The sequence below is a fragment of the Pristis pectinata genome, chromosome 6, assembly GCF_009764475.1.
Source record: "Pristis pectinata isolate sPriPec2 chromosome 6, sPriPec2.1.pri, whole genome shotgun sequence".
Lineage (NCBI taxonomy): Eukaryota > Metazoa > Chordata > Chondrichthyes > Rhinopristiformes > Pristidae > Pristis > Pristis pectinata.
Window position 1 is genome coordinate 112,571,879 of NC_067410.1, and position 14,922 is coordinate 112,586,800.

Here is a 14,922-nt window from a genome sequence, read left to right on the forward strand (position 1 = left end):
CAGTACAGCTTGAAGATCAGCATGGATATGGTGGGCCAAAGTCTGGTTCTGTGGCTGTATGACTCCAGTCTGCATCAAAACCGAGTGTGTGATATCCAATGCCACTTGCTGAACACACAGCATTTGGACTATAACCTAGTACCACAATGACTCAGTCGACTTTACCACCAGCAACCTATAACGGGATGTACAACATGTTATGTAATCTGTGGCGTGTTGTCAGGAAGTATTTCAGCAGACGTGATCGTGGAAATGTGCAACTCTTCTCCCTGCAGTGTATGTACCCAGCATCTGTTAGAGATCTCCAGACCGAGATGGATAAAAGCTCTGTTTCAGGTTGATGTCCTCTCATCAAAATGGGACAATGATAGCGATGTTTATGCCCTGCTTCTGAGCTCTATGTTCTATGTAATACAGTTCAAAGTAAACTGATGTCCAGATATTGATCTCCTCAATGTTGGATGTCAAGGGAGATCCTCAATAGTTTTGTAAGTTGTGGGGTTCAAACCACCTCGCATTCATTGTTGTCTGAATTGACTAATCACACTGTGTTTTCTGGGTCTCTGCTTCCTGCACTAGGTCAGTGTAATCCTGACGCTGATGGTGCCTTATTATGCCATCGACACTGAGTCGCCACTGATGGAGATGTTTGTGCTTCATGGGTTTCATGCGGCCAAGTACATTGTGGCTATCGGATCAGTGGCGGGACTGACCGTCAGTCTGTTAGGTTCCCTCTTCCCGATGCCCAGAGTAATCTACGCCATGGCTGATGATGGTCTACTCTTCAGGTTGGTGTCTTTCTGTCTTCCTGTGGCATGTTTCTTATGGTCCAAGAATGGGTGACCCAGAGGAGATGGTTTAGAAATTCCCCCCAGCTAGGAATGACGTGTGAGCCATTGTGACCCTTCCATCCAGCACAATAGCTGTCTCCCAGCGCCAGCTGATTGTGTCCCAAGCAAACCCAGTGAATCTAAAGTTTAGGAGGATTTAGGAGCCTGGCAGAGTTGTGATTTAGCCAATAGGAACTCTGCTGCACTGCGAGGCAGGTGGCCATACCAATTGGGCACATTTTGGGTGGCTGGCACATCAGAACCCCTCAATCTTTCTTGAAAGTGAGTTTAGAGAATTGCTTGAGAGACTGTAGGATCAGCAGGGTTGGTGAGATTTACACTGGGACACATTGGGACAGCCCCGGTATTGTCATTGGGGTGAATGAATTTTCCTTTGCTGCTTTGCTGCTGGGATTTTGTGCCCCTGTGGAATTTTCTTGTTGAGACCTTGCACCCGAGAGTGCAAAGTCACTGGAGTAGAAATTTATGGCATCATAGAGTTATAGAGTTAAACAGCTCAGAAATGGGCCCTCCAGCCCCACTCGATCATGCTCACCAAGTTTTCTACTTGGGCTCATCCCATTTCCCCGCATTTGGCCCATATTCCTTCAAGCCATTCCTATCCATGTACATCTAAATGCCCTTTATAACTGTACCCATATCCACAGCTTCCTCTGGCGGCTCATTCCATATACCTACCACTGTGGTGGTAGACTTTTCTGTGTAGAAAAAGTTGCCCCTCAGGTCTCCTTTAAATCTTTTCCCTCTCACCTTAAACCTATGCCCTCTAGTTTTAGACTCCCCTACCCTGGGAGAAAGACGGTGCCCATTTACCTTATCTATGTCCTCATGATTTTATAAACCCCTCAGGTCACCCCTCAGCCTCCTTCACTCCAGGGAGTAAAGTCCCAGCCTGTCCAGTTGCCCCTTACAGCTCAAGTCCTCCAGTTCCGGTAACATCCTTGTGAATCTTTTCTGCACCCTTTCCAGCTTATTGGCATCCCTTGTCTCCCCAGGCAACTAGAACTGCACACAGTATTGCAGGTGTGGTCTCACCATCATCTTGTACAGCTGTAATATGACCTCCCAACTCCTGTACTCAGTATCCTGACCAATGAAGGCAAGTGTGCCAAACACATTCTTCACCACCCTCATCATAAAACCCAAAACAAATTATCTACCCCCGCCTCAGCTCTCAGTAGCAGTCAGAATAACGGAGTGGCGATGGACAGACAGTCCCAGCGGTGCACACATCCGATGCTCTAACAGTGAGAAGCTGCTGTGCCTTTGTGTACCCCTGATGGTGATGACCCTGTCTAAAGAACACGGACATTTGTAAATGGGGTAAAGTTGAACCTTGTATACTGGGCTGCACTCTTTGCCCATATTTTCAGGAAGTAAATTTGACTTCAAATAAAACTTTTCTGCCTGTGCCCTAGCTCCTGTTCACCCATCACCCATGAGCGCTGACCTACATTAGCTCATGGTTCCCATCAAAATTCCCATCTTTTTTCAAATCCCTCCATGGCCTCATCCCTCACTTGCTCTGCACGATAGTCTCACTGTCCTTGGATACCTTGGCTCCTTGGTCTCAAGATTACCCTCAAATTTAACTGTTCCACCTTTGGGAGCTGAGCCTTCAGCTGCCAATACCTGAAACTATGGAATTCCCCTCCTGACACTCCATTCCCTTTAGGATGCTCCATAATGCTTACCTGATTACATTTTGGATAACCTACCCTAATACCTTGTTGCGTTCCTCAGTATTGTACTCCTGTGATATGTCTTGGTGAATTTTGTAACGTTAATGGAAAGGGTTAGAACCATAGAACCATACAGCACAAAACAGGCCCTTCGGCCCACCATGTCGTGCCGTCCATCAGACCACCCTCACACTACCTAACCCCTTCCTCCCGCATATCCCTCTATCTCATGTTCCTCCATATGCCTATCCAACAAGCTCTTGAACCTGTTCAATGTATCTGCCTCCACCACCACCCCAGGCAGTGCACTCCATGCACCAACCACTCTTTGGGTGAAAAACCTCCCTCTGACATCTCCCCTGAACCTCCCACCCATAACCTTAAAGCCATGACCTCTCATCTTGAGCATTGGTGCCCTGGGAAGGAGGCGCTGACTGTCTACTCTATCTATTCCTCTCAATATTTTATATACCTCTATCATGTTTCCTCTCATCCTCCTCCTTTCCAGTGAATAAAGCCCTAGCACCTTAAGCCTCTCCTCATATTCAATACTCTCCAATCCAGGCAGCATCCTGGTAAATCTCCTCTGCACCCTCTCCAATGCCTCCACATCCTTCCTATAATGAGGCGACCAGAACTGAACACAGTACTCTAAGTGTGGCCTAACTAGAGTTTTGTAAAGCTGCATCATAACCTCGCGGCTCTTAAACTCAATCCCGCGACTTATGAAAGCCAACATCCCATTGGCCTTCTTAACTGCTCTTTCCACCTGTGAGGCAACTTTCAATGAACTGTGAATATGAACACCCAGATCCCTCTGCTCCTCCACACTGCCAAGTACCTTGCCGTTTACCCTGTACTCTGCCCTGGAGTTTGTCCTTCCAGAGTGTACCACCTCACACTTCTCCGGATTGAACTCCATCTGCCACTTGTCAGCCCAGCTCTGCATCTTGTCAATATCCCTCTGTAAGCTCCGACAGCCCTCCACACTATCCACAACACTGCCTATCTTAGTGTCGTCTGCAAACTTACTAACCCAGCCCTCCACCCCCTCATCGAAGTCATCTATAAATATCACAAAAAGTAGAGGTCCCAGAACCGATCCCTGCGGGACACCACTAGTCACTGCCTTCCAATCTGAGGGCACTCCCTCCACCACAACCCTCTGCTTTCTACATGCAAGCCAATTCCTAATCCACACAGCCAAGCTTCCTTGGATCCCTTGGCCTCTGACCTTCTGAGAAGCCTACCATGAGGAACCTTATCAATTGCCTTACTAAAATCCATGTAAATCACATCCACCGCACTGCCCTCATCAATCTTCCTGGTCACCTCCTCAAAGAACTCTATCAGGCTTGTGAGGCAAGATCTTCCCTTCACAAAGCCATGCTGGCTGTCCCTAATCAGTCCATGATTCTCAAGGTGTTCATAAATCCTATCCCTTAGAATCCTTTCTAACAGCTTACCCACCACAGATGTGAGACTCACCGGTCTATAATTCTCTGGCCTATCCCTATTACCTTTTTTGAACAAGGGGACCACATTCGCAACCCTCCAATCCTCCGGCACCACCCCCGTAGACAACGAGGACTCAAAGATCCTTACCAGCGGTTCAGCAATCTCCTCCCTAGCCTCTCGAAGCAGCCTGGGGATAATCCCGTCAGGCCCCGGAGATTTATCTGTCTTAATATTATTTAACAACTTCAACACATCCTCTCTCTTGATATCAACAACCTCAAGAACATTACCCCTACCAGCACTCCCTTCCGCATCATCAAGACCCCTCTCCCTGGTGAATACCGAAGAGAAGTACTCATTCAGAACTTCTCCCACTTCTGCCGCCTCCAGGCAAATTCTCCCACCTTTGTCCTTAATCGGACCTACCTTCACCAGGGTTAAACTGGAAATGTTTGAAACATCAGAAGACTTCAGGGGAAACTGGGAAGAGTGAAAGGGATAGAAGAATCTGGTGACTGTATGAATTAGAGGGATGTGGGAGGAGACTACTAGAGCAGAAACAGCTAGATAGACTGAGCAGGTCAAATGGCCTCGTCCTATGTAATTCTATAAACGTGTTGATGTTGGCTGTCCCTGTGCAGGTTTTTAGCTTATGTCAGTGCCTACACAGAGACGCCAGTTGTGGCCTGCATTGTTTCGGGATTCCTGGCGGGACTGCTCTCCTTGTTGGTCAGCCTGCGGGATCTTATTGAAATGATGTCCATTGGGACTCTCCTGGCCTATACCCTGGTGTCGGTGTGTGTCCTGCTGCTCCGCTACCAGCCCGAGAGTGACATCGATGGCTTTGTCAAGTTCCTGTCGGAAGAAGGCACCAAGAAGAAAGAAGGGGTGCTGGCCGAGTGCGAGAAGGAGGCTGCCTCCCCCGTGAGCGAGGGTGAAGACTACGTGGGCCTTGACAAGAATACGTGTGGCGCCAAGAACCTCCCGTCCTTGGGGGACAATGAGATGCTGATTGGGAAAGCGGACAAGTCCACTTACAGCGTGAACCATCCCAACTACGGCACTGTGGACATGAGCTCGGGGATTGAGGCAGACACCTCGGAGAACATCTACTTAATAAAGCTCAAGAAGCTGATTGGACCTCGGTACTACACCATGAGGATTCGCCTTGGGCTGCCAGGCAAAATGGATCGTCCCACCACCGTCACTGGCCGCACGGTCACCACTTGCGTGCTGCTGCTCTTCGTCCTGACGTTTGTCTTCTGCTCCTTCGTGATCTTCGGGGAGGAGTACGTTTACGATCAGAGCTGGTGGGCCATCCTCTTGGTCATCCTGATGGTGCTGTTGATCTGCTCGCTGGTTTTCGTCATCCTCCAGCAGCCCGAGAACCCCAAGAAGCTGCCGTACATGGCGCCCTGTGTCCCCTTTGTGCCTGCCTTTGCCATGTTGGTAAATATGTATCTCATGCTGAAGCTCTCCAGTATCACTTGGATCCGCTTTGCCGTTTGGTGCTTTGTGGGTAAGTGCTGAATGAAGTGCCTTGACTGAGTGACCTGTCAGGTTAAATGGTCTATATTCCCCTACGACTAAAAATCCTGATGACTAACCAATTGGTGCTAAGCAGTGGCCAATGTCCAGAGGTCTGGGTAGACAGAGGACAGGTAGGATCTTGTATCTGGAGCTTGGGACGTTCTGAGGAGGTAATCCTAGAGCAACAAATGGGATATCAGTCCAATGGAGAAAGAGGTGGAAGTTCAGATTGGACTTGCAGATGGATGAATTGCACCCTAAGAGAAAGAGTGAGATTGCCTTTCAGGCAGCAGCCTCCTCTGTCCCAAGAAACAGGCCAATAGAGAGTCAGGAACAAGTTTTGGCATTTGGGAGCAGTCAGCAAGTAGAAACAGAAACATAGAGAAAGAGGAGCAGGAGTAGGAATTCTTGGCCTGGATAATAACTTCAAGGGGCTGAATTTTTAATTTAAGAAAGTCAAGATATTTATTTATTTATTAGTCACATGTACATCGAAACACACCGTGAAATGCATCATCTTGTGTTACTGAGAATGTGCTGGGGGCAGCCCGCAAGTGTTGCCACACTTCCGACACCAACATAGCACGCGCACAGCTCCTAACCTGTATGTCTTTGGAATGTGGGAGGAAACCGGAGCACCTGGAGGAAACCCACGCAGACATGGGGAGAACGTACAAACTCTTTATAGACAGCGGTGGGAATTGAACCCGGGTCACAGGCACTGTGATGGCATTGTGCTAACTGCTGCATTACCGTGCTGCATAGGCCACTCCGTCTCTCTAGCCTCCTCCTCCATTCAATACGACTGTGGCTGATCTGAACTCCACATTCCTGTCCAGCCATTCTCCCCCTTGCATCTATCTCTTCCTCAAAAATATTCAAAAACTCTGCTTCTGCCCCTTTGACTTCCAAACACCTCTGAGAGGAAAAAATATCTTAAATGGGTGACCATTATATTTAAATAGTGACATGCAGTTCCAAACCAATATATTGGCAGGAGTTCTATCACATGCAGCTGTTACCTTATTTCCATCTTTATAAAGAGCTTCACTGTGGAAGGAAGATGGTGAAAAATGTATTGCACACACAGTAAGCTCTCACGTGGAACAAAGTGGTAATGAGCTGGTAATCTTAGTCTTGGGATAAATATTGGGCAATGACAACTCTCCTGCCCGTTGTCATAGAGCAATACAACATGGAAACAGGCCCTTCAGCCCAACTTATCCATGCTGACCTAAGCTGGTCCCATTTACCTCTGTTTTGGTATTGGTATTGGTTTATTATTGTCACTTGTACCGAGGTACAGTGAAAATCTTGTCTTGCAAACCGATCGTACAGGTCAATTCATCACACAGTGCAGTTACACCGAGTTAGTACAGAGTACGTTGATGTAGGCGCGTAGGCAGAGGGGGAGGTGTGGCCATGATGGTTAGTAGTGATATAAAATCAATAGGAAGGAAGGATATTGGGTCAGAGGAGGTGGAATCCTTGTGGGTGGAGCTAAGGAATAGCAAGGGTAAAAGGACAATAGTAGCAGTCATATATAGGCCCCCTAATAGCAGTCAGCAAGTGGACGGTAAGTTGCAGTTTGAGATAGAAAAAGCATGCCAGAGTGACAATGTGAAGATAATTATGGGGGATTTTAACATGAAGGTGGACTGGGAAATCCAGAATGGCGGTAGTACTCAGGAGAGGGAGTTTGTGGAATGTCTAAGGGACATTTTTCTAGAGCAACTTGTTGACGAGCCCACCAGGGGATCGGCTGTTTTGGATTGGGTGCTGTGTAATGAACCGGAGGTGATTAGGGATCTAAAGGTAAAGGAACCACTGGGAACCAGTGATCACAATATGATTGAGTTCAGTTTCAAGTTAGAGAAGGAGAAACTGATAACTGGTGTATCGATATTTCAGTGGAACAAAGGAAATTACAATGGTATGAGAGAGGAGTTGGCCCTAATTGATTGGAAGAGTAAGCTGGCTGGAGGGACGGCAGAGGAGAAATGGAAGGAATTTCTACAGGAAATAAGGAAATTGCAGGATAGATATATTCCAAGAAAAAAGAAGGTTTTTAATGGAAAAAAGGCACAAATGTGGATAACGAGAGAGGTGAAGGCTAAAATCAAAGCAAAAGGGGCGGCGTACAAAGAAGCAAAAATTAGTGGGTAAACAGAAGACTGGGAAGCTTTTAAAAACCTGCAGAGAGAAACTAAGAAGGTCATTAGGGAAGAAAAGATGAATTACGAAAGGAAGTTGGCGGATAACATTCGAAAGGATCATAAGAGTTTTTTTAAATACATAAGGTGTAAAAGAGAGACACGGGTTGATATAGGACCAATTGATAACGGTGCAGGAGCTATTATAATGGATGATAGAGAGATGGCAGAGGAATTGAATGAATATTTTGCATCAGTCTTCATCGTGGAGGACATCAGCAATGTGCTGGTTAATCAGGAGTCTCACGAAATGGAATTGAGTTCAGTTAAGATTACTAGGGAGAAGGTGCTCGGAAAACTAAATGGGCTAAAGACTGATAAGTCTCCCAGCCCGGATGAGGTGCATCCCCGGGTTCTGAAGGAGGTGGCTTTAGAGATAGCGGAGGCATTGGCGATAATTTTCCAGAAATCGATAGATTCAGGCGTGGTTCCGGAGGACTGGAGGGTCGCAAATGTAGTTCCGTTTTATAAGAAAGGTGGGAGGCAGCATAAAGGAAATTACAGACCTATTAGTCTGACGTCAGTGGTGGGAAAGTTATTGGAATCTATCCTCAAAGACGGGGTTACGGAATACCTAGAGGCGCAGGGCAGGATAGGTCCTAGCCAACATGGTTTTGTGAAGGGAAGATCCTGCCTGACCAACCTATTGGAGTTTTTTGAAGAAATCACAGGTAAGGTGGATAAGGGAGAGGCAGTAGATGTTGTGTATTTAGACTTTCAAAAGGCCTTTGATAAGGTGCCTCACCAGAGACTGATTAATAAGATGAGGGGTCATGGAATTACAGGTAGGATAACAGAATGGGTGGAGTATTGGCTGGTTGACAGGAAGTAAAGAGTGGAAATAAAAGGATCTCGTTCTGGTTGGTTACCGGTTACTAGTGGTGTGCTCTAGTGTTGGGACGGCTCCTTTTTACCTTGTACATTAACGATTTGGATGATGGAATAAATAGTTTCGTGGCTAAGTTTGTGGATGGCACCAAGATAGGGTGAGGAGTAGGGAGTATTGAAGAGATAGGAAGGTTGCAGAGGGACCTAGACAGTTTAGGAGAATGGACAAGGAAATGGCAGATGAGATTCAATGTAGGGAAATGTGCAGTTGTACACTTTGGAAGCAGAAATAAGCGGGCAGATTATTATCTAGGAGGAGAGAAAATCCAAAGTATGGAAGTACAAAGGGACTTGGGGGTACTCGTGCAGGATACCTTAAAGGTTAACCACCAGGTCGGATCGGTGGTAAAGAAAGCGAATGCTATGTTGGCATTCATTTCGAGAGGTATAGTGTATAAAAGTAAGGAAGTGTTGATGAGGCTCTATGGGGCACTAGTGAGGCCTCATTTGGAATATTGTGCGCAGTTTTGGGCCCCACATCTTAGGAAGGATGTGTTGACGTTGGAGAGGGTTCAGAGGAGATTTACGAGGATGATTCCAGGAATGAAAGGGCTTACGTATGAGGAGCGTTTGTCGGCTCTTGGACTGTACTCACTGGAGTACAGAAGAATGAGAGGGGACCTCATAGCGACATTTAAAATATTGATAGGAAAGGACAGAGTAGATGTGGCTAGGCTGTTTCCCTCGGTGGGTGAGTCCAGGACCAGAGGGCACAATCTTAGAATTAGAGGGTACAGTTTCAAAACAGAGATTAGGAAAAATTTCTTTAGCCAGAGGGTGGTGAATTTCTGGAACTCCTTGCCACGTACAGCAGTGGAGGCCAGATCAGTGGGGGCGTTCAAGGAGGAGATAGATAGATATCTAAATAGTCAGGATGTCAAGGGATATGGGGATAAGGCTGGTAATTGGGATTAGAATAGTTTTCTTTTCTTCTTACCCCGTTCCCCATTTCTCATTTCTATTTCCCTTTCCTTGGAGCAGACTCGATGGGCTGAATGGCCTGCTTCTGCTCCCTTGTCTTGTGATCTTGTGATCTTGTAGTACGGGTAAAAAAAATAACAATAGCAGGCCCGTATCCCTCTAAATCTTTCCAGTCTATGAGCTTATCCAAATGTCTTTTAAATGTTGTTGTTGTACCTCCCTTAACTACTTCTCTTGTTGGCTCTTTCCACATACCCACCACTTTCTGCGTGAAGAAGTTGCCCCTCAGGTCCCTTTTAGATCTTTCCCCTCTCACCTTAAACCTTGCCCTCTAGTTTTTGGTTCCCTTTCCCTGAGAAAAAGTCAGATAGTTTCTGTGGAATATGTTATTTATACCCAAGAGGGCTTCAGTTACATCCAATAAACAACACCTTCAGCAGTCGCTCATGACTGTCCTTGGCTGAAGTCGCAGACCTGCAGTGTGAACCCATAACTTTTCAACCATGAATGGCATTATTCTGCATTGTGTGATTCCATAATAAGTGCTGAGCTTCACTGGGAAACAGATACAGCAAGCAGCAGATGTCAGGGCAACATCACTCCCTTCACAGAACTGCTGGCCCACTAACAAATCCAGTGACAGATGGAAAACAGCTGGGGTTATAGCAGCACAGGAAAGCAGAAACAAGGCAAGACTATTCAGTCCCTCATGCCTGTATTGGCTTACAAATCATGGCTGGCCTTTGAACTAAATCCAGCAATTCCAAGAAGTAAGTAAAATGTTGACAGGCATAGATAGGGTAGATAGAGTCTTTTTTCCCAGGGTGGAAATGTCAGATACTGGAGGGCATAGGTTTAAGGTGAGAGAGAAAAAGTTTAAAGAAGATGTGTGAGGAGGTTGCTTTACATATGGAATGGTGGGTGTCTGGAACGGGCTGCCAGGGGAAGTGGTGGAGGCAGATACAACAGCAATGTTTAGTAAGACGTAGACAGGCACATGAACAGGAGTTCATGAACGGAGGGACATAGATCATGTGCAGGCAGATGGGATTTGTTTAAATTGGCGTCATGGTCGGCACAGACATTGTGGGCCGAAGGGCCTGCTCCTGTGCTGCACTGTTCTATCTCTCTGTTCTATGTTTTATGAGGATAGGTTGAGTGAGCTCATCCTCCTTCTCGCTAGAATGAGAGGTGACTTGATAGAGGTGTACAAGATGATAAGAGGCATGGATTGAGTGGACAGTCAGAGACTTTTTCCCAGGGCAAAAATGGCTCACACGAGGGGGCATAATTTTAAGGTGATTGGAGGAAGGTATAAGGGGGATGTCAGGGGTAAGTTTTTTAGAGAGTGGTGGGTGCGTGGAACGCACTGCCGGCAGAGGTTGTGGGGGCAGATACATTAGGGACATTTAAGAGACTCTTAGATAGACACATGAATGGTAGAGAAATGGAGGGCTATGTGGGAGGGAAGGGTTAGATAGATCTTAGAGCAGGATAAAATGTCGGCACAGCATTGTGGGCTGAAGGGCCTGTACTGCGCTGTCATGTTCTATGTTCTATGTTTATGTCGTTGCCGAAGACGATCTGCACAAAGTCATATTCCAGAAGCTCATAGGGTTATAAAATCGAACAGTACAGCACAGGAACAGGCCCTTCGGCCCACCATGTCTGTGCCGACCACAATGCCAAATTAAACTAAATCCCATGTCCCTGCACATGATCCATATCCCTCTATTCCCTGCACATTCATGAGCCTGCCTAACTGCCCCATAAATGCCTCTAACATTAGGCCTGTACTGGTTCTTTAAGAAGTTCTCCACTCCCCTGCTCCAGGGCCCTTTGAGTATTTAAGCAACTCCCCCGGTCAGTTGGTACCGACTCTGCTTCTGCTGAATTCTTCACTCTCTCTTTTCTCTCCAGGTTTACTCATTTATTTTGGATACGGGATTTGGAACAGCAGCCTGGAGATTGGAGCACGGCAAGAAGCTTTGAGCCAGAGCACGTACCAGCGCTACGATGTGGACGACAGTTTCCCATACCCTGAGGAGGAGGGCAGTCAGTGGCAGGAGGAGTGGCCACCGGCTGAGCAGACGGGCTACCAATCTCAGCAGGCAATGCCTGACATTGTGGGCAATCACAGGACCTACAACAGCAAAGCCAAAAGCAAAGGGAAGTATGTCAAGACTTCAGAGGCACTGATTGCAAATGATGAGCTTGATTATTCCCCTGAGTAGGAGGTACTGACCCCTCAGACCCTTGGACTAGTATCATGGATGTGATCTCTCCTGTAAAAACATCATGCAGTGGTGTGGCATTAAAAAGGCAATATGCAGTTCATTTGAGGTTTCTGCCCCTAACTTCACTCTGTTGGCTTATTAAAGGGGCCCCATATTCACGAATAAATGTTTGGCAAGCATTTAAACTGATCAGGAGTGTGGCTGATTGCAATGACCACAATGTCATGGGGAAACCAGCGAGATGTTTCCAAGTGACTCCCATTGACCCGGATGCTTTGTGTGTGTGAAAACCCATGCGGGAATTTGCCAGGTATTTAACATGATGCCCCTTCAATCTGTAACTCATGACAAAAAGAAATATTCAATACCCTCCAGCTACCTGACACTGGAAAACAAAGTATGATTATGAATAGGCCATAATGTCACTAAATTTACTAAAGTGTTCGGAAGAAAGGGGCAGGGACATTGGACAACTAAGAGTGTTGTGGGAACTGAAGGACATTGTGATTCGAAATGTTTGGGAGTTGGACAGTTTAGGTTTCAAATTAAGATTCTTGTTGGTTATATTTACACGACTCTATTGTGTGGCAATGAATTATAAGAACCCAAGGCTGCCCAGCTCAATCCCACTTGGTGAGAAGGTAATTGAGTTTAACCATGGCTCAGAGGAAAATTAGACCAGGTACAATTAGTGAAGAGGAAGTACATCTATGGCTCCTGTTAGTTTACACTTCGGACTCTTGCTGAGCACCCGGTTTATGTGAGTATGATGCCATGCCATTCACAGCTGAATAAACTGCCAGAGCATCCTACCACCTTGAGAGGAGCAAGACAAGGAAAGGTTGATAATGTGCAGCCGCATTCAGTTGGCAAGTCTGGGCTCACTGACCTCACTATCAATGCCTCCCACTGACTGATTCAGGAGAAAGGCTTCAAGATTTGTTTCATAAACAAATACTTCTTGCTGATAGTAATGCTTGCTGTCCTTCACTTCAGAACTGCACACTATAAACTATTTCTGTGAATGAAAGATGTGTGGCTTGCAGAGTGAATGTTTTCATTTCTTTCAAACACAGTTTGCACAGTTTATACATGGCAATTGTCTAACCTGGGCAACAATTGACTTCCTTTAGAAATGGGGATACAGATATAGCCAGAAAGTCTAATTGTTCCCTTATTCAAGAAGGGGAGTAGGGATAGCCCAGAGAATTATAGACCAGTGAGTCTTACCTCAGTGGCTGGTAAGCTGATGGAGAAGATCCTGAGAGGAAGGGTTTATGAACATTTGGAGAGGTATAATATGATTAGGAATAGTCAGCATGGCTTTGTCAAGGGCAGGTCCTGCCTTACGAGCCTGATTGAATTTTTTGAGAATGTGACTAAGCACATCGATGAAGGGAGAGCAGTAGATGTAGTGTATATGGATTTCAGCAAGGCATTTGATAAGGTACCCCATGCGAGGCTTATGGAGAAGGTGAGGAGACATGGGATCCAAGGGGACATTGCAGTGTGGATTCAGAACTGGGTGGCCCACAGAAGGCAAAGAGTGGTTGTTGAAGGGTTGTATTCTGAGTGGAGGTCGGTGACCAGTGGTGTACCTCAGGGATCTGTACTGGGACCCTTACTCTTTGTGATTTTTATAACCGACCTGGATGAGGAAGTGGAGGGGTGGGTTAGTAAGTTTGCGGATGACACGAAGGTTGGGGGTGTTGTGGATAGTTTGGAGGGCTGTCAGAGGTTACAGAGGATGCAGAGTTGGGTTGAGAAGTGGCAGATGCAGTTCAACCCAGATAAGTGTGAAGTGGTTCATTTTGGTAGGTCAAATATGTTGGCAGAATATAGTATTAATGGTAGGACTCTTGGCAGTGTGGAGGATCAGAGGGATCTTGGGGTCCAAGTCCATAGGACACTCAAAGCGGCTGCGCAGGTTGACTCTGTGGTGAAGAAGGCATATGGTGTATTGTCCTTCATCAATCGGGGAATTGAATTTAGGAGCCGGGAGGTATTGTTGCAGCTATATAGGTCCCTGGTCAGACCCCACCTGGAGTATTGTGCTCAGTTCTGGTCGCCTCACTACAGGAAGGATGTGGAAACCATAGAGAGGGTGCAGAGGAGATTTAGAAGGATGCTGCCTGGAATACGGAGCATGCCTTATGAAAGCAGGCTGAGGGAACTCGGCCTTTTCTCCTTGGAGAGACAAAGGATGAGGGGGGACCTGATAGAGATGTATAAGATGATGAGAGGTATTGATCGGGTGGATAGTCAGAGGCTCTTCCCCAGGGTTGAAATGGTGGCCACAAGAGGACATAGGTTTAAGGTGCTGGGGAGCAGATATAGAGGAGATGTCAGGGGTAAGTTTTTTACTCAGAGAGTGGTGAGTGCGTGGAATGGGCTGCCGGAAACGGCGGTGGAGGCGGATACGATAGGGTCTTTCAAGAGTGTTAGATAGGTACATGGAGCTGAGTAAAATAGAGGACTATGGGTAAGCCTAGTAATTTCTAGGGTAGGGACATGTTCGGCACAGATTTGTGGACCAAAGGGCCTGAATTGTGCTGTAGTTTTTCTATGTTTCTATGTTTCATTTCCTTTGTTTCACATAAATTACTCAACTAAAGATCTGTGTCTATTTCTGAGACATTATTCCTGTGGCAAAGTAACATTTATTTACAAAATGGAAAATAAGAGTCTCTCCAGTGTTAAAACAAGCTCCTGAACACACTGTAGCTTTGGGTCTGAGAAGTAAGGCAAGTTCCATCATCTTGGCCTTGATGAATCAAACATTTTCTCAGATAGAATAGTTTACATCAATCAGAACCATTCTATTTTTTCATTGGAAGATTTAATTTTAACTACAATGATACTTGTTTCTGTAAGGGTGGGATCTCGGGAAATCATAGAATTATAGAACAGTTATGACATAGAAGAAGATATTAGGTCCATTGGGTCTGTGTTGGCTCTTTGTAGATTAGTACAGTCAGTTTAATTCTGTCCCTCTTTCTGCAAAGCCCTACAAATTATTTTCCCTATCCAGTTTCCTTCTGAGAACTCTGGATGATTCTGTTTCTGTTATCTCCACAGAGAGCAAGTTCCAGATCAAAACACTCAATGTGCCAAAGAGCTTTTCTTCACATTTCCCCTCTAT

The 14,922-nt window shown here is 46.2% G+C and overlaps 1 protein-coding gene across 4 annotated transcripts in view; it reads left to right on the plus strand.

The window, feature by feature from the left end:
• The window catches only part of LOC127571446 (probable cationic amino acid transporter), an 89,968-nt gene extending 78,171 nt beyond the window's left edge, over positions 1 to 11,797 (plus strand). For all 4 annotated transcript variants that reach the window (XM_052017809.1, XM_052017806.1, XM_052017807.1 and 1 more), the window contains 3 exons: positions 580 to 788; positions 4,633 to 5,510; positions 11,464 to 11,797. In XM_052017809.1, the coding sequence (XP_051873769.1) occupies positions 580 to 788; positions 4,633 to 5,510; positions 11,464 to 11,777 (1,401 nt within the window). In that variant the 3' untranslated portion in view covers positions 11,778 to 11,797. The remainder of the gene's footprint in view (positions 1 to 579; positions 789 to 4,632; positions 5,511 to 11,463) is intronic.
• Positions 11,798 to 14,922: the final 3,125 nt, after the last annotated feature.